This window comes from Mchenga conophoros, linkage group LG7, assembly GCF_057382185.1.
Source record: "Mchenga conophoros isolate Kocher_MC1m ecotype Shallow Benthic linkage group LG7, M_conophoros_male_GT1.1, whole genome shotgun sequence".
Classification (NCBI taxonomy): Eukaryota; Metazoa; Chordata; class Actinopteri; order Cichliformes; family Cichlidae; genus Mchenga; species Mchenga conophoros.
In genome coordinates, this window is record NC_140532.1 from 27,349,879 (window position 1) to 27,369,871 (window position 19,993).

The 19,993-nt window shown below is 39.8% G+C and overlaps 1 protein-coding gene across 1 annotated transcript; it reads right to left on the bottom strand.

Moving 5' to 3' along the window:
* Window positions 1–4,887: 4,887 nt before the first annotated feature.
* On the bottom strand, window positions 4,888–18,885 carry has3 (hyaluronan synthase 3). Its single transcript, XM_085281156.1, has 5 exons — window positions 18,728–18,885; window positions 10,781–10,874; window positions 10,156–10,691; window positions 8,429–8,530; window positions 4,888–6,553 (listed from the first exon to the last, which is right to left on the bottom strand). The coding sequence occupies exons 2-5, from the start codon at window positions 10,872–10,874 to the stop codon at window positions 5,624–5,626; spliced, it is 1,662 nt and encodes a 553-aa protein (XP_085137282.1). The 5' UTR covers window positions 18,728–18,885; the 3' UTR covers window positions 4,888–5,623.
* Window positions 18,886–19,993: the final 1,108 nt, after the last annotated feature.

The following is a 19,993-nucleotide window of genomic DNA, read 5'->3' on the forward strand; positions in this document are numbered from 1 at the left end:
ATTGTAGGCAGACTAGAGGTAAGTCAGCAGGGGGCTGAGCATTAACTGCAGTGTTGAATCTGTTAAAGACTGGCTCTCCTCACCACCCTCAGCTCTTCTGCTGTTGGATGGCAGGAATCCAGTGATTGTCTTCTTGCCACTCCACATCTCTCATGTTGTTCTGCTGGAGTATCCACTCCAGCTTTCTCTTGTAATTAGTAAATTGTATTTCCACTGTATATATCAGAAATTTTTAAAGCTTTTATTTTACAAGAAGTGCAGAGAGCAGTGGGAAAAGCAGGGCTGCAACTTTGAAATCATTTGCGTGGAATCCAAGACTGTCCTTCACGTGACTCCTTCAGAAAGCTTCACGAGGAGGAACAGGACATAGACGTTATTTCACTTTGGGAAATTCACATTATAGCAGCAAGGAAAAGCGAATTAAAGATATAGCAGAAAAAATAAATGAATAAGAAAAAATTCTGTACAAAAAAGCAAAAAAATAAAACCTATAAAATGTATAATATTTACAAATATTTATAAAGAGTCAATGCACTCAAATTGAGAATTTTTTGTTTCATATGCATATAAAGTGCAGTAGGATTGATGCTATAAAGAACTGTATAATGTTTTGATCCAGCCTAGGAAGGATGAACTTAATTAAAATTTGTGTAGAATCGCTTATCAGAATTTCCACTTTATGTAATTTGTCTGGTTACATTTTCACTATTTTTGCTTTATCTAGTTGGCAAGGGATTTTGCAGATTTAATGCCATGTTTAGAGTTCTCCAAACACAGTCTTGGCACCAGAAATTATGTCTTCCTATCAATTCTTTAATTCAATTCCAGTTTTAGTTTTCTCAGGTGGGAAGGCTGTAGTAGAGCAGGTCATGTACTAATGGGGAGGTGGCTCTGTCCCTGGCTGCTCCAAGCTATCTTTGGGCAACATGCTGTGTTCACTTAGTCTGTCTGTCTTGTATGTCTCTGTATATCTTTGTTTAATGTGTTTTTTTGCTTTTTCTGTGTCTGTACTGTATGTTAATGAACCAAATAGCAGCGTGAAAGGCAAAAATATTGCTGATTGCAGAAAAAGATAAGAAAAGACACAAAAAAGACTGAAGAGTGACGACACTAAAGAACGATTCCAAAGTGACTTATTAAAAATGAATTTTATGTTTTCAAGTGAACAAAAAATACAGTAAAAAAACAGTCAGAAAATGATTTTAAACAGGGGGGAAATCCATGTAGTCCTTTAAATGAGACATTTTCTGTATCATATGAATAGGATTTTTGTGTTCTAAATAGAAAGCAGTTTAATGACTTTCAGCATCCTGTTGATGCCCAGAGATGGAAACAGCAGAAGATCAAGAAACAAGAGCTACAAAATGTCAGAGTTGTAATGTTCCTTTAAATGTATGTGACCTTTTCACCTTTCAAGTTGAAGCTTTTACATCTCAAAATAAAGCAATATGAATATAATTTAAATATTTTAAAGTGTCCATTATGCAGATGTTTCTCACACGAAACATACAGATACAGGTTTTTGGAACATATCCTAGAAAAAAACTTTGGTGTTTAGTCTTTTTGTTGGTGTGAACAGACAAAATCAAAATCTAGTGTAAAATGTGTAAATGACCCACATCAACATAACTGTATCCAGCAGAAAAACACACAGATATAATATATAATTCATTATATAAAAAAGACTTCTGAATTAAACTACAACACACCGAGAACTGTAAAATAACGATTCTAACAATGACACTGCTCAGCCACAACAAAATACAGCCCTACCTTCAGAGATGTTTGGATTCTCTTTTCTGGTAAATCATAGTGGATGATAATGCTGTTCGTGATTCATGAGAAACACGCAAAGTCTAGAAAACTTCCACACCTATCCTGTATACTTCCAAATGCAATCAGTGTCTCAGTAGGAACAGATTTCAGGTCTGGTTTTGATACAGTACACACTTTAGCATGTATGCAGAAGGGAGGTTCATAGTACTGTCTGAAATCACTATATAACTTCCAAACATCATTAAACTTTAATACAGTTGTGTCAACATACTGTTGTCTGATAAGATGGTCACTGTTTTTAGATTTTGACAAGAAGACTTTGATACCCCAGTAGAACAAATGACAATTGCACCTCGACCACATACTTTGAATCATTAAAGGTATTAATATGGATTTTTTTCTCCTCATAGTTGCTGCAAAATCAGTTGTTTCAAAAATTTATCACAACAATGTTTAAGACAGTTGTTTATATTGGCATGCCTACGCATTACTAGAAAAACGCCCATTTTAGGGTTATCCCCAGGAATTTCAGAATTGTAGTGCCATGCTGTAGTGGCAGTTTGCGGCAGTGTAAAATCTGTAGGCCTATTGCTTTAGTCAATTTGCCAGCTTGCTAACTAGCACAAAAGATATTAATGTCTTGAATGCCCCCTTCCCGATTTCCTATGTTTTTGTCTGTTTGTCACACTCAAATGTTTCAGATAATTAAACAAATCTAAATATTAGACAAAGATAACACACGTAAACACAAAATGTAGTTTCTAAATGATGGCATTTATTATTAAGGGGGGGGGGGGAATCCAAAAATAATCCAAACATAAATCGACCTGTGTGAAAAAGGGATTGGACCCCCCTGTTATAACATAAATTAACCGTGGCATATCACATCTTTGGATGTGATATCCATGTTGAATTTCTGTGGCCACATCCAGGCCTGATTGCTGCCACATCTGTTCTCAATTAAGAAATCACTTAAATAGGACCTGCCTGACAAAGTGGAGTAGACCAAAAGATCCTCAAAAGCCAGAGTTGATGCCACGGTCCAAGGAAATTCAGGAGCAAATCAGACACATCTCTCAGTCTCGAAAAGGTTATAAAGCATTTCTAAAGCTGTGGGACTCCAGCCAACAATAAGAGCCATTATCCACAAATGGCGAAAGGACGGAACAGTTTTGAACCTTCCAAGGAGTGACCGGCCGACCTAAATTACCCTAAGAGCACATTGATGACTCATCCAGGAGGTCACAAAAGACCCCAGAACAACACCTAAAGAACTGCAGGCCTCACTTGCCTCAGTTAAGGTCAGTGTCACAACTCCACCATAAGAAAGACGGAAAAAAATGGCCTGCATGGCAGAGTTTTAATATGAAAAGCACCGCGGAGCAAAAGGAACATCAAGTCTCAATTTTACCAGAAAACATCTTGATGATCCTCAAGATTTTTGGGAAAATACTCTGTGGACTGATGAGACAAAAGTTAAACTTTTTGGAAGGTGTGTGTCCCGTTACATCTGACATAAAAGTAACACAGCATTTCAGAAAAGGAACATCATACCAAGAGTAAAATTTGGTGGTGGTAGTGTGATGGTCTGGGGCTGTTTTGCTGCCTCAGGACCTGAAGACTTGCTGTGGTACACAGAGAATTCTGCGGTCTATCAAAACATCCTGAAGGAGAATGTCCGGCCACCTGTTCATGACCTCAAAGTAAAGCGCACTTGGGTTCTGCAGCAGGACGATGACCCAAAACGCACCAGCCAGTCCACTTATGAACGGCTGAATTTAAGAAACTACATTTTGTGTTTACTTGTGTTATGTTTGTCTAATATTTAAATTTGTTTGATAATCCTAAATATTTAAGTGTGACAAACATGCAAAAAAACAGGAAATCTGGAACGGGAAAATACTTTTTCATATCACTGTATGTATGCATCTTAACTAAATACATTTAGGGTCTTCACATGGGGAGATATGCTAGCTGGCCTAATAACAGTATAACAGTTTTAATAATGTAACAGCGTTCCATGACTGTTTGAAGCTATATTAGTAATGTTTCTTGCAATTCCTCATTTGTCTAAATCTCTTCTTGCTGTTACTCAAGTTCAAAGCAAATATTAATTTGAGAATAATTTTTCCCCGCACTGATAAACTAAATCTTGTGGTTCACCCACCTGCCAAATCTCAAGAGCCCTACAGGTACCGGTCAAAGCTAAGAGTGAACCATACTTTTTGAATCTACTCTTGGCTACATACAGTAACTGAAAGAGAGTTAAACAAATCAGTGTGAAAAAGCATCTTTAGTGGAATGCTATGTGGCAATGCTAATCAACGAGGTAAACACAGCAGATCTTTTTCAAGCACTAACACAACACGTTATGGTGGTGTTTGGTGATGAATTTAGCAATATGTATCATCTTAGGATCAACATGTTTCAAATTATTACAAAAGGTGGCAGCTGGTGCACAATCATGGTAAAACCTTACAAACATTATTTTTGTGACCTTTACAATTTACTGTTTGTAATCTGAGACAATGATCTAAATGGCTTGGAAAGAAAGTGACTGGACTTCTTAATTACTTGAAGACGTTTCACATCTTATCTGAGAAGCTTCTTCAGTTCTAAAACTAACTTGATCTCGTGCCTCACAACACGCCGCAAGGTGCGAAAAAAGGTCACTATCAGCAGAGGCTTCGGTTGAAACCATTGTGAGGCCTTGCCTTTCCCTATTATCTGACCCACTGAGATCACCTGATGCAAGAGCTAAGTGGAGGGTGAGGCGCCTGGGAAGGGAACACAGAACTGCATAGTAAGTGGCAGACAGTTGGTGTCGTAAGCCATCCCCTCTTTACAAAGATGGTCATTCATCTATGCCCACTGTGAATGACCAGTGGACCTGAAGAAGCTTCTCAGATCAGAGGTTAAAAGTCTTAAAGAAACTTAAAGAAGTCCAGATGATTTCTTTCCAAGCTCCTCACCTGGATCACCTGGATGACTGAGAACCTACACAGACAATTTGAGACAATGTTACTTTACTGAAATTCACACACTACACTAGTAGATACATAGTATAATGTATATACTATTAAAGTATAAATAGTAAAAATGGAAGTAGCGAAATTAAGACAGAATATTTATGTAATTTTTTTTCATGCACCAACTGTACAGATCTTAGGATGTTACAGAGTATGGATGTATTTTTATGTATAACTCACACACTAGTGTATTTTCTGTTTATTTCTTAAAGACTCTCTTCCTACTTCCTACCTCTCTATATTTTTAAATTCATGCTGACTGGCCAGGACAAATTCATCTCTTCCTCTCTTCCATGTTAAACACATCTTCAGTTGAATTTGTTGGCAGTTTCATATTTTTTAAAATTTGCTTTGTCTCTGTCTGGACTCTACACCTACTGAGCCTCCCTAATCTTTTCCAAAGCAGGTGCTCTGACTAATCTAAGTAAACATCTTAAATATAAAAGTTTCACATGTATTTTTAAAAAAAAAAAAGTAAAACACTGTATGACACTTTTCATTACAAAAAGCAACCTGTACCCATCAATTACCTGATGTTTTTCGTAGCAAGTATATGGATATTTTAAAACATTATGACCTATTCTGCTTGGTTAAGGTTTTCACTGTGAAGCACCATAAAAATGGGATAAATGGAAGAACTGTATGGATCTATAAGTCCCCACAACTAGAGTCATGCTTCTCAAATTTAAGAATCACAGTGTTGTAGCACCAGCAATGAAGATGTGTTTTCCTTGTTCAATGTTTTTGTTCCAGCAAGGTGAGTAGAGACCTTGCTTGAATCAAACTGCAGTGAAACTCAGACGAGCAATATTTCCAGTTTAGGCCTCTTCATATGGCAGATGATACTGTTCTTCCCTCTTATTACACCGTTTGGCTACAATTGCCAAATACAGTACCACAAGAATAAGCCAGTAGCAGGCGTAGAGTATCGTCCCTGCTATCAATAAGGCTTTCTCAGTCTCACTGAATGGCTCCTGTGTTTCACAGTAAACTGTATATGCCACACCTCCAAGCAGCACCATAGCCCAAACTGTAACTGGCACCGCTCCAATGAAGTTGACCACAATCTTCCTGCGGCCTGATGTGCCCCATCCAGCCTTGTTTATGGTAAGCAGGGCAAATATTTTGGCAGGAAGAAGGCTGGACATGTAGAGAAGTGAGTAAAGTGACATGAAGATCATGACCAGACTGCCACGCAAAAAACAGGCGTAGGTCGCCTTCACCATCCCAACCAACTGGACTGTCAATAAGAAGAGCAGGATATTCCACAGCCGTCCACGATAGAAGAGATGGATGACTGTAGCAACCAAGAAGAACGGGAAGAAGCCAGTGACCATGGATTCATAAGTCATCCAGAGGCTGTGTTTATGGAACCACAAGGCATTGTAGAGCCATTCACGAAAGTAAGACTTGCTCCATCGAGTCTGCTGGTTGAGCCAACGCAGATACTGGGTTGGTGTCTCAGTCTGACACTGTGATCGAGCTGTGAATTTTGTCTTGTACCCAAAGCTAAGCACCCGATTGGTGAGGTGGCGGTCATCTCCAAAGCTGCACTTGGAGCCTAAAAAGGTCTGATGGTACCATGGCTCCAAGAAGTGCTGTAGCAAGGAGTTCCTGTACATCCCGAGAGGGCCACTGATACACTGGACACAGCCAAAGTAGGACTGGCACGCACGCTCAATGTTGAAGGCCATCCAGTAGCGCACACTGCTTAAGAAGGAGATCCATGAGTCGTACTTGTTGAGTATCTGGAAGATAGGAAAGTGCATAAGAATATATTAAGATTGAAAGAAAGGAAAATCACAGTCAGGTTTCATTGTATCTTAACAGTTACTGAAAGCTAAGATTTTTCCATCAACTTTTCCTTTTTTTTTCAGGTTTAGAGAATATTGTCTTGAAACTCTCCAAGGAGCCTTCACCTTTTTTTGTCCCAGATATAAATAGAATAAAATAGACACATTTTCAGGACCTAGATGACATTTCAAATGTAGTTTTATACATTTTTGCATTGTAGTTTTTTTCTGTGAGGATTTTACATTTGAGTATTTCAAATGTGCAAAAATATGCATGGTTAGCCCACTTTTCTGAGTTAGATACAGCTCATTTCTGTATCTAACTCATTAAATTGCTAATTAATCTATCTACCTCATTAAACTCCTTTACTTTAATTAATGTAAAACTTTATGTTATTCAAGGTTGTGGCTGTAGCTGGGCTGGTTATGCTCCCTGCTCTGTTTCTCATGTCTCTCTTTGGCTGTCAGCAATATATGAGGTTAACCCGCTATAGGTAGGCTGCATGTCTGTTCACCTGATTCTGTCAGCTTAAATAATTAGCGTTATGACAGCTGATAATTCACCTAAATGTAGCTCACTGAACTGTCTACTTGTAAAATTGCCTGATTTGAGCAGCAGCTAGTGTGGGACTTTTGTTCAGAGTTGTCCTATGGACTTGGGCTGCCATAGGAGGTGCAGACCTGCCATTGCCTTTACGGAGAGATTGTTGAGCAATGGATTGTGGGTGGAACTGGCATTACAGTGTCCTTAGTGTCCTTATTTGAGGCCTGACTGAGCACTTGGTTTTTGGGCTGAGTGTCCATAGCTGTCAAGTTCAGCTTTGTGAATACTAATTATCTTGTTCAATCCTCTTCGTTGCTGGAATTGGCTACAGGAAGATGAGCTAGTAACAGTGTGGATTCCCCTTTGGCATTTCCTTTATTGTACAGCACTTTGGATGTGAAGCTGATGTTACGTGCTTTTCTTTTTATCTCCTTTCGTTATGTCCCCCAGCTCTGGTAAGTCTATTCCAGCCTCTCTTGCTTTTTATTTATTGATTGATTGACTGATTTTTGAGCACACCATGAGACCAATTTGCATTTCAAGTAGAGCCTTCAAGCTTCACAATATAGCCATGGTCTTCCGACAACAAGGGAAAGCATCGTCTCATGATGCAAATGTTGTTATAACTTCAGTCTGGATACGACCACTTGCTAGGCTAGCTATAATTTCAGTTTTTCGTTGAAGTGCCCAGAACGGTTCTTTGTGAATGACGGCCACTGTTGTGTTAATAGCCATGCCAAGGACAAAGAAAATGGATTGTCTGTCTTTGAATGATTTAACAAGGCCTTGTCTTGCAGTGAAAGCCATCCGGCAGTTAGTTGTAGGGCTGCTTGCCAAATCACAATATCTCCTATTTTTACACGTGTTCAATGTAAAAGGATAACTGTATGACTGAGAAGGATTTAGAGCTGTCTATGACATTTCCAATTGTTGTGATATTTTAAAGTACACTAGAAGGCAAAGTGACAATCGGTGACAAAGGGAAGCCCTGTCCAACAACACCCACCGCTATGGAGCCGCTACTCCTCCACATTGAAAGGAGCCAGTTGAGGTGGTTTGGGCATAAGCGAGCATATTAGCAATCTGAAGTTTGCCCTGTACTTTGATGCAAAAATGAACTGCATACTCACAGACACAGCGTAATAAAGAAGATAGAAGCCATTTTGATGCATAAAGGGTTCAGTATTCTGTGACTCTGATATTTAGATATTGAGTTTAATCAATAACAAGAGAGGAAATTCAAGTTGACTTTCTCATTACACTTTTCCTCTGCAGTGCTGTTTTACCTGCACGTCTCCACCAACCCCTCCCACCATTGGATCTTCCTCAAGGATCTTGAGCATTTCTATGGTACATGCTGGGTCTAAAACTGTGTCTGAATCACACACCTGGAGAAATAAAAGACGACATAAAAAACAAAAGGTGAGGCCTAGTGGGGGTTAAACACGGGCTCAGACAATTACAACCAGCAGTCTAAGACCCCAGGTGTTGCCAAACACAGGCTGGTATTGATTGTAAAATCCAAGAGAAAAATGAGAGGCTGCTGACAAACATCCCAGCTGGTTCTCTGTAATTTCAATGCACCTGGGTCAGCTGTGGACTCGACCTTTACCCTCAGTAAGGACAAAGGTGTGCAACAGTTGGCCATGAAGAAGGAACTCAATATCCAGCATTAACCCACAGGTCTGGATGCAGACCCGGAAAGTCTTTCCATAAGCAGTTAAATAACAACAACAACAGTTTCAACAGTCTTGCTTGACTATTACTTGTGTAAAGTAGTTAGGATTTCATTCTTGTTTTACATTACATTGCAAGTCCTTCACGGATGGTGAAGATTTTCATTCTTCTAATAAACAGATGGTTTATTTTTACTATGAAAAAAATCACAAGTAATGTTACTGTCATGTTAAATACAAAAGAGGTCATTTTTGGGTGTGCAGGATTTTATACTGCTGACAACGCATTTCACAGTGTTGATGTAAGAAAAGTCATGCGTTATAATTGGTGGGGGAATCCGGCTGTGGGTAAACAGGAAAGAAGGGGGCTATAAAACATAGTTTGTAACCTGGTCTGGTCCTATTTTTAAAATAACGTAGTTTTATTTGACAGAAGGATCAATTTAAATCAGGGTTTGTGAAGTTTTTAAAAAAGCACTGGACCGAATCTGCCGTCGGGCTCTGAGCAAAAGTCTACTGTGCAATTAGGAGGTGGCCAACCTGCTGAAATCACAGAGGACCCAAAGAAAAAGAGAGTTCTATTCCAAGGATCTGGTATGGAAACTCGTGTTCCACTAACACAAGGCCTATTAAGGTAGATGAAAACTCTCTTAGGAAGATGCAAGAGTCCGATTATTAAGATATGTGATTGACATCTTGTTCCTCTGAGCGACCACCTTTTCCTGTATGAAACCAGGCTGAAATTCTGACTGTGGTATCCTTGGGTTCTGGACTGCAGGTCAGAATTACACTGTCAGCACTAGTAGGCTTTGAAATAAAAAGAAATCTTGTGTACTCTATTTCACTGTGAGTGTGGTTTTTCTAATGGCCACATAGAACTTATGTACTTCTTGCTCTAAGGCAGTATTTTGCCCAGTTTTTAACATTAGTGTGTTAGCATTAGCATGTAGTTCAGAAGAAACAGCTAGCACAGGTAGACATAAGTGCAGGTTTTAAATGGCATCTGTTATCAAACATGGTTCTCTGGCATTCAAAAATGGATGTATTGGAGAGCAACTTGGGTTTAGTATCTGGCATACAGGCTGGACAGCCAGGGATTGAACTGCCAGTCTTCTGATTAGTAGATGGCCTGCTCTAACTCCTGAGCTACAGCCATCCCGTTTTACATTACCGTGGTTAGTAGCTAAGTGGTCAGAATGACTATACAAACTATGCAGATCATAACAAGTGGTCAGGATGAATATTCAGATTATACATCAGGTCAGCCTAAATTGTTCAAATGAATTCTTTGCCATTGCAAATGTACATATATGTGATGGTGTCTGTGTAGCCCTTACCTGCACGTAGTCCACACTGTCCCCCAGCGCTTTGAAGGCAGTGTACATCACCTCCCTTTTACCTCCCCACTCCTGCATAATGCAAGAATAGCGGCAACCTCTGACCATCCTTGACACCTGTGCCATCTCTTCCATGTGCGCTGTGCTTTCCCCCCCACCTCCACTACCGTCCCTGTGATAGTTCCCCTTCCACACCATGCTGCCAGCCTGGTCCGCTCCTCCCATCACTTCATGGAAAATGTCCATCATGTAGCGATCCTCGGGTCTATTTCCATCCACAACCAGCACCACCTTCAAGCCTGGAAAAGAGATTCGGCAGATGCTGTGGAGACACTTCCTTAGGTAGTCTGGGTCCTCTTGGTAAGCTGCGATGCAGAGGGCCACGGAACGCCGGAGGTGTTGAGGTCGGGCAGGACTCCTCATCCGCCGATGCTCCAAGAATGCAAAGAGGCTCTGGAGAAAGAGGTGGAGGGAGAGGAAGGCACCATATAGGCCAAAGGACAGGTGGTGCTGCTCAGTGTGGATAAACTGGTAGCCTTCACAATGAAGAAGGGAAAAAAAATCAGTAAATACGATCATACATTTTAATTATCATATACTTTTTGTGTTTGTGATTGAAATGAACCTGTAACATAGGCCAACAGAATGGTGAAGAGGACCACCGCAGCAAAAAGGGTGGTGACCACAATGTTCAGCGCATTCCTGTAGCAAGAGGGCATCTGAAGATGGAGCAGGAAGTGAGGCAGAGGGGTCCACAACAGATGTCAACATGAGAACAAGGGAGTGAGTGGAGATGGGTTTAGGAAAAGAGGGAACAATTTGTGGAGGGAAGAAGAGGTCAAGAAGAGAGAAAAAAAACCTCACGTGTGTAATCTTAATTTGTTGTCATATGGAAGTAATGAAACAAGACATGCTTTGAAAAAGCACAAACTTTATTCTGAGAGTCACTTAGACTCAACATGAATTTATACAATTGCCATTTTCTTTGTGTGTTTTTCAAAATAGTTGAGCACCTTGAGGCAACTGCTGTTGTGATTTGGCGCCATATAAATAAAATGCAACTGAACTGAGCTACAAACATCTCAGAAACAGCAAAAGCTACTAAAACAACTAAATCCCCCATTCTGCCATTAGAACCTCTGGTGCTCCTTTCTTCCACATCTCCAGGTTAGGGCTAGGGTTAACTTACTGCACAGGAGAGACTGGTTTATTCTTTACATTATTACATTCAGCTCTGTTGGACAAGCAGATTTATACACTTTTTTGAATGGATTCACAGATTTACATCATGGCATCATGCATTCTGCCCGCAGACTACATCAGGAGAATCTGTTTTATCGGCGCTCCTGACCAAAAGGAAAATTTTGCAAATAGAGGTGTTGGATCACATGACATCACAAAACATTTATATTCTTAATCACTGTTTTCATGAGTCATTTAGTCATTTACACAACAATTTAGTGTTTCTAGTAGCTCTAATTTGTCTGAAATATCTCCTCTCTCCTTTTCACTTTGGCATTTCTTTCCCCTTGTGCTCAGTGTGCTTACAGCAGTCTGAATCGTGAAATAAATCAACATATGAAAAATATACAAAAAAGACTAAACAGATTCAAACTACAAATTAAATCAATTGAAGTCAATTAGATAGAAATGATATAAACCATTGCAGCACAGTACCTTTAATACCTATGACATGCTCTAATTGCTGTAATAAAATATCGTCAACAGTGTCGAATGCTACACTGAAGTCTAATAGGACAAGCACAGAGATGAGTCCACTGTCAGAGGCCATAAGAAGATCATTTGTAACCTTCACTAAAGCTGTTTCTGTGCTGTGATGAGCTCTGAAACCTGACTGAAACTCTTCAAATAAATGATCCCTCTGCAGATGATAAGCTGGAAGTTTTAAAACTACTCTTTCAATAATTAAATGAAGGTTGGAGATTAGCTAAGACGGCTGGGTCAGGTGATGCTTTTATATTGAATCCTTAAACTTAATTACAGCACTTTTAGAAAGACATTTACTCTGATAAAACGTTTCCCCATTGCTGTATAATCCATTATTGTAAATGTAAAGTTATTAGTAAATGGTCAGATGAAAGATGGTTTTTGGGGAATACTGTTAAATGTTCAGTTTCTATGTCATATGTCAGAACAAGATCTAAGTGGGATTAAAGTGGTGTGTGGACGCTTTCACATTTTGTGAGAAGCCAACTGAGTCGAGTCTAGTTTAATCTATCATTTTCAGTATTTACACAAATGTTGAAATCACCCGCAACAATTATTTTATCTGAACTAAGCACTAAATGTGATAAAAAGCCCAAGAAACCAGATAGAAACTCTTAATAAGGATCAGGCAGACGATATATAACAACAAATAAAACAGCTTTTTGAGTTTTCCAATTAGAGTGGACAAGGTTAAGAGTCAGGCTATCAAATGAGTTAAAACTCTGTGTCTATGGTTAATAAGCTGGAATGGGACATTGTTGTTATTCTGCACCCTCAGACTGTGCTTCGAGGATTCTGACAGTTAGTTTATCATGAGGACGTTGATTTATTTCAACATATTCAACCTGCTGTAACCAGGTTTCTGTAAGGCAGAGTAAATCAATATGTTAGCCAATTATTAAATGGTTTACTAACAGGGACTCAGGGGAGAGAGACTAATTGTTTAATAATCCACATTTAACAGTTTTACTCTTTGATGTAGTTGTGTTTATTTTTTAATATTTAAATACTACTGTTACTGCCCATCACCCCTCCCAGGATATGGGCTGCCAAAGGTAGCCCTCCAGAGATTTCTGTCCTGCTTTTCTGTTCGGAGGGGGAGGTGTCAGGCATGATGGAAAGAGAGAAACTGCAGAGAGCCATGTAAGACCGCAGCTCTGCTTCCTCGTCCCAACTCTGGATAGTCACGTTTTAGAGGGGGTTAATAAATTTGTCCAGATTTCTAGAAATGACAGCTGCTCCATCCAAAGTGGGATGGATGCCGTCTCTTCTAATAAGACCAGATTTTCCCCAGAAAGTTTCCTAATTATCTATAAAGCCCATTTCATTTTTTGGACACTGCTCAGACAACCAGGAATTTAAGGAGAACATGCGGCTAAACATGTCACTCTTGGTTTGGTTTAACCACAAAGATGTCTGAAAGACTTCTCAAAGCTAGCTACTTAGAAGCTGAATCCAAAAAGCAATACACCATCGCAGACACATTAATATGACCTGCCTGCAAAGTCATTGCAAATGAGATGCTCAGCCCTGACCCAGTTAAAGAAACAGCCAAAGTTCTTCTATCAGATATGAGAGAGGGACTTTCAACTGATGAGGTGATGAGTCCGCTTTTGAATGAACTGAAAACATGCTAACCATAACTTTCTTTTAAATAGCAGTTTAATTATTTACATTTAGCTATGTGCTGCTTTCAGCTAACCATTAAATCGATTTATCACTGACGTATTAGTAATCAGTGTTGGGTGTTAAAAAGTAATATCACATATTGCATTAGTTCTTAATTCTAGTAATTTGTTGTTTGATGTAGTTACTTTTCAAATAAAGAAAAACAACAAAAGAAATATCTTACGTGCATTTGCAATTTCTTTGTCTTCCTATGACTCCTTGGCATGAAGCTTGGCAGCATGACATCCTCAATACCACATCACAGCCACAACAATTTATCATAGCAACACTAACAAAGCTATATAGAGAAATCCCCAGAATGTCAGTCACACACACTCTCTCTCACACTCACACACACCTTTTGACTAGTTGTTTCTGTACACATTAGCACATCCTTTTTTCTTTTTTTTACAAAAACCAAATATGCAAGAATGATGATGGCTGAATGATTCAAATGCTAAATGCAATGCTTAAAAAAATGCAAATGCTAAAATGACAGAAAATCTATTCAAGTTCTGGTGATGCAGATGCACAACAAAATGTGTTTCAACTGTAAAAACTGCCAATAGACTACAATTGCAATATTACGAGTATTTTACAACCTACTGACTCAACCAATGTCTACAATAAAAGCAGGTGGTATCCACAGCACTGGTCTTTAACGCTTTCACACATAGTGGTCACTACAGTGGACAGCTATTCAAAGGCTGTTTTCTTGTATTTGTGTCAGTGTTGATGGTATACTTGCACATAAACCACTACATTGGACACTGATGTGTCACTCAATACCAAATTCATAAGTCAAAACATATGTTGTCCACCTAAGTGGACATGTAAAAAACTCTTTGAAAAGTACATGTTTAAAAAAAATGAAGTTCAAAAATCTTTTTTTCATACCTAAAGATGAATAAAAATACTTAAGAAAGAAATCCTGATTGAGGTTGTCATAATTCATGCATGAACTGGTTAAAGAAGAGTAACAGGCGGCAGGAAGGAAGTATGCTGAGCTTTTGGGAACAGAACCACTGGTAGCTCTAGCAACTAATGGCAGCGAAATCTGATGAGTGGATAGAGACAGAGTTTTATTTGGACTGTTACCTTCAAAACAGGGTTCTAGTTCAAATTCGGGGATCTAGTGATCCCAATGTTGCAGATTTGAGTGGGTAAATGGAGCAAGCGGCTAAAAAGATCAGGCAACATTTGAAAAATCATCCGAATCTTCTCACTGTCAGTAAATACTGCTAAATCAGTGCTAAAACTATTGTGACACCTGACCCAAGCTAAAGTCTGGGCAGAGTCCTGGCAGAGAAGACATGACATCAGGATCAGTGGGACCACTTTCCTTAAAGCCACATATACAGATAGATAAAGTTATTATCCAACTTTGCCCCCAGCCATAAGCCACCTCAGTGGGACCTTCCAGATAAATTAGACCATCTCAGTAAAGACGAGCATGTCAGCATTTGTTTATGATGACTATCATGTTGGATGCGGCCACACTTTAGACATGTACATCACTGAAGACCTACATATCAGCCTCAAAACCTCTGAAGTGAAAGACTATCTTCAAGATCTGCTGAACCATGAGTGGATTTCAGAGTCCCGGTCACCCTACTCATCCCCAGTTGCCTGTATTAGAAAAAAGTCAGGTGAACTGAGATTGTGCTGAGATTTCAGGGGACTCAACAGAACGTCAGTACAGAGGCACAGAATTAAAAAATTTCCAGAATTCAAGATAGGCTAGATTCCCTTGACAGCCGCTTCTGGTTTTCTGCTCTTGATCAGGGCAAAGCATATCAACAGGGGTTCCTGGACCCTAAAGGTTGCCCCCTCACAGCCTTCATCACACCTTGGGGCAGCAAAACTGCATATTTAGGCCTTGAGCCTCAGCAGAGTTTCAATGAAGCATGGAGGACTAATTAAGAGGGCTTCAGGATGTAATCTGTCAGCTGTATTTGGAAGACAACCTAGTCCACTCTCCTTCATTTGATACTCATGTCGAACACATCAGAGATACCAAAAACATGGTGGCAAACTCAGATCACAGAAGTGTGATGTCTTCGAGAAGAAACTGGGTTTCCTCAGTCAGATGGTGCTAGAAAAAGGATAGCTGAGGACCCAGCTGAAATAGCTCCTGTCCAAGCTCTCAGAGAATGCAAAGAGATGTGGACCATTTTGTAATGCATGCTGACCCTCACCCTGCCCCACCCTGAGCCTGGTTCTGTTGGAGGTTTCTTCCTGTTAAAAGGGAGTTTTTCCTTTTAACTGTCACCACAGCACTGGTTCAAAGGGGGTCATATGATCTGTTTTCTTTGTATTATTGTCGAGTCTTTACCTCACAATATAAAGAACCTTGTGGCAACTGTTATTGTGTTTTGGTGCTATATAAATTTAATTTAATTCAATTGAAATTAATTGAATTTATCTAAAGAAGCAGATTGGAAAGACTCGCTGTCAAACATAGTGCCTGCCTACAACTACACTTGGAAGGAGGCTACTGGGTTTTCCACATACTATTTGCTGTTTGGCCACACTCCTCGGCTTTCTGTAGATGTCTTGTTCAACTTGCCTTCACAGGACCAGCAAGCAAGCTATGAGAAGTATGTGACAAAATGGCACTCTCAAATGAAGGAGGCTTATGAGATTGCACCTATTACAGCTCAAAAAGAAGCTTGGCAATCTCAAAGAGAGAAGTCCAGAGAAGCTTTGGTCATACTGGGGGGATGCAGTGTATGTGGTAGTGAGTCCAAAAGCCCTAGCATCCCAGTTTATGAGTTCAAACCACAAAAGGAGGAAAGAGTGACACAATACACAGGAACCTGTTCCATCAATGTACCAGCCTGCCCGTGGAAAAACCATACAGATGGGAACAAAACAAATAAAGAGAAGCCTGAGACAAAAGGAAGGAGAAGCTCAACAACGTATTAAGTTTTAATATTTGTTTAAGTATTAAGATGGGAGCTATTTGCCCCCAGGGGCTGTGAGGTCTTGATGGCCTGTAGATATACATAGAAGGTGTGAGAGACAGTTATAAGAAACTGATGCAGATTGAAGACACTAAGATGAACAGAAGTGCATTAATGTGTAAACAAAGATAAGTGTGGTAGAGTGTTGGATAAATATTGAGTCTGGTTACAGGAGAAAAGTCATAGTAATGTGATAAACTTGTTTATCGATCTAGACGGGAAAAATAATGTATACCTGGCAAAGACAACTGATGATTAATTGGTACTGTGGGTTTTATTTGGTGAACGTAACACAGTGTGGAAAATGTTTTATTGAACAGTTAAATGCAGTGTTTACAACCATAATTGTTACTCGGGGACAGGCACTAGTAGTGGAAAGAAATGTAATGAAAAAGAAAACATGTTAACAGAGTTTTATTATTAATTCGTTCAGGGTGTTGCACCCCATGTTTTAAGCATTAATAACAAGTTTCAACATTTTTCTTGATGTTGTTTTAATATGTTTGTTGTGAAAATAGTTCATCATAGTACAGAGTGAAAAAATTAATTTGCCCTCATCTGGCATTAAGGCAATACTGGGTTGCGTCAGTCAATGGGACTTGTGCCTCAGACAAATGAATGACTGTCAAAGTAATCGCTTACTAAAGTAATCCAAGCCAGTCATGGTTATGGTAGCTGACAGTAACACAGAACTGCTATTGTGTTGTACTTATGAGAAGTCGTGCTCATTGTAAAAAATAATCATGTGATCATTAAATGCCTCAGAGACTTCATCAATAACCAACGCCTCGTGGTGGCGCTGTGTGGCAGACAGGATGAGGACCAAAACACAGGACTCAAAAAAAAAGGAGTGAACTAAAGGAGGCAGCTTTGTTGCTGAAATAACGATATTTAAACATAGAAGCTCTGATAACCAAAAACTCAAAAACAAGGAACCAGAAGTAAACAACTAGGGGGAACAACGAGGAATAAACTGGGGTACCAAGGATCACACAGGAAAACACACAGCACATGGGACGACACGACAATAAGCAAAGGAACACAGAGGACTTAAATACACAGAGGATAACAGGAGGGAACACAGCCGGACGTAAACAGACACAATGTGTCAGGGAGGAAGCAAAGCTGAATACACTGAACACGCAACAAGGGACTATCAAAATGAAGCAGGAAACACACACAACTCAGATTCAAGACACCCAAGCTTAACACAGTGTCTAGGGAGACACGAGTAAACACAGGAGAAGATAAACACTGAGTGAGGGAGAACTAAGAACATTATGAACCTAAGAATCACAATAATTATTAAAAAACAAACAGCATCATGACTACAAAACACTGGGTGTGAATTTGTTGTGCCTAAAATACTCTGAAATGTTCGTCTTAGACATCTGTCTCAAGTCAATTAAAGCTTGCTAATGTGCTACTGTTACAGCTACCATCATATAACATAGCACACCAAATAAGGTTGTAGCAAAGAACGATTTATTTCCTATTTGTAATAGGAAGAACATTTTCATTCTTGCATGAACGTTCCACAGTCTTAGGCATTTTAGATTTACTTAAGTTCTTACTGTATGCACTGAGACTCTCTAATAATGGCAGGCATTGTGCAAAAAGGACCAACACATTAGGGAGGTCCAACACAGCAGTGATGCTGTGGAAAATCAAACAGTACAAGGTTTTTCATTGGAGACACCAGAAGCTTCAAATGGGTACTCTTTGGCTATTTTTTCAGATAGTTGCTGTCTTCTTCCACACAGGGAAAATGTTGCATATGCTAGGAGCTAACACAAGGACACAATAACAATGTTATGTTCAGACTGATTCACATTGATTTTTTTAGTTTTCAGTGTAATTTTAAAGCAGAGTAAGCTGAGCAATTCAAGCTAAGTGCCGGGCAGAAATCTCTACCATACACTGTAAACATTCAACACACATGCCTGAACACTATCCTACAATGTAACTATTGATTAATACGGTTTTTCTAACTTTTCATTCCGTTTTTGTCTCTATTCAACCTTCATTTAGTTAATCTTTAGAACTGCATACCAAATCTGAAGAGGTATCCAAAACTGAAGCCTAAGCATAGTCTATTTAATGAGCTTTTGTAAGATAAACCCACATTTTAATGTAGTTATGTTACAGAAATAAGAAATGACTGATTTTGCTATCCTGAGGGCAAGTGAAAAACATTTTAAAGACCTTACCTTCCTGAACCAGTGCCCCCTCTGTATTTTCCAGTTTTCAGTCCGTCAAGCCAGGACATCCAGCCCTCTCCTCTCCTTTGCACACAACTTTCCTTGTTCTCTCCCCCTCCTTCCTCCAGCTCACACTACATCTTTATTCCAGCTTGCTTGCTTAATTCACATCCAAAAATACACCAGGCTGCTTTGACCACCACACTCCAACCAGCGTGCCTGTAAGTCACCCTCCTCCTTCTCCTTCGATCTTCCAGGAGTTTCCCAGGGGATGAGGTCCCCAACCTGAGATGTGATCAGAGGTGCTCAGCCAGCAGCTGACGTTGGTGCAGTCTCTGTCGGTGTTAAGCAGCAGTTATTCTGCCGTCTGTGTGTTGCTCTCCATCCTATGGACATGGTCAGAGCAAAGTGAAGATGCCTGAGATTCAAAGCAAAAGGTTCCGTCTCTGCCTTAGTTTTGACGTCTTCTTTGTCGGGGGATTTCTCTAGCTTCTCTTCTCTCTTCTGCAGTCTCTGCTCAATTTTGCACCTACTGTTTTCAGCAGAGCTGAAAGCGTCCTCCTTTATCACTCTGTCCAAGCTGGTCGACTGAGAGCCCAACACTGCTGAGCGGCTCCTTCACCACCTGCTCCCCTCCCCTCCCTGGGCATCCTAACCAGCACCCGATCTCTCTGCAATGCAGCCAGCAGTCTTTAACAAGTCTGGGTGCTCCTTTCACTTCTCTACCTTACTCAAGGCAGCCCTTATGGGCTTATTCATCTTCCCTCCCTCTCTTTTCCTCTCCTCTTTGAGGCTGAGTTGCTGACACGCTTATACCTGGACAAACTGCAGCATGCACTGGAGAATCGATAGATGGCTGGCAAAGCACAGCGATCTAAACACAGCCATGTAAACACATTTCACTATCCATGCCAGGTAACATAATATACTAAACTTGTACACTTTATCTTTCTCTATGACACATAGTGAGATGTAGTAGTTATTGTAATAGAAGTCGCATGACTTTAGCCAGGGGCGCGTAAGGGAAGAAAAGTGATGACGAGGGGCCCTAGAAAACAGTAAAATAGTCAATTAGTCTTTTCTTTTAAAAGAAAATTATTAACCTATCACCATAAAATAATGTCTGACTCACAAGGATACTTGTGAACTTGATTATTTTATAGCATTAGTTTTGTTTTGCTATTGGCAACAAAAAATAAAATCCAATCAGCCTCTGACCCCGCCTCCCCCTCCTTCTTACACGATTTGGTTTGGTCCAGGTGCACGCGCTCCGGA

Bases quoted from the DNA above. Each gene is read 5' to 3' on its own strand.
- has3 (XM_085281156.1), bottom strand. From the start codon at position 10,874: ATGCCCTCTTGCTACAGGAATGCGCTGAACATTGTGGTCACCACCCTT. The intron at 10,692-10,780 runs GTTCATTTCAAT...TTCATTGTGAAG, and splicing joins TCTGTTGGCCTATGTTACAG to GCTACCAGTTTATCCACACT. The intron at 8,531-10,155 runs GTAAGGGCTACA...TTATTTCTCCAG, and splicing joins ACAGTGTGGACTACGTGCAG to GTGTGTGATTCAGACACAGT.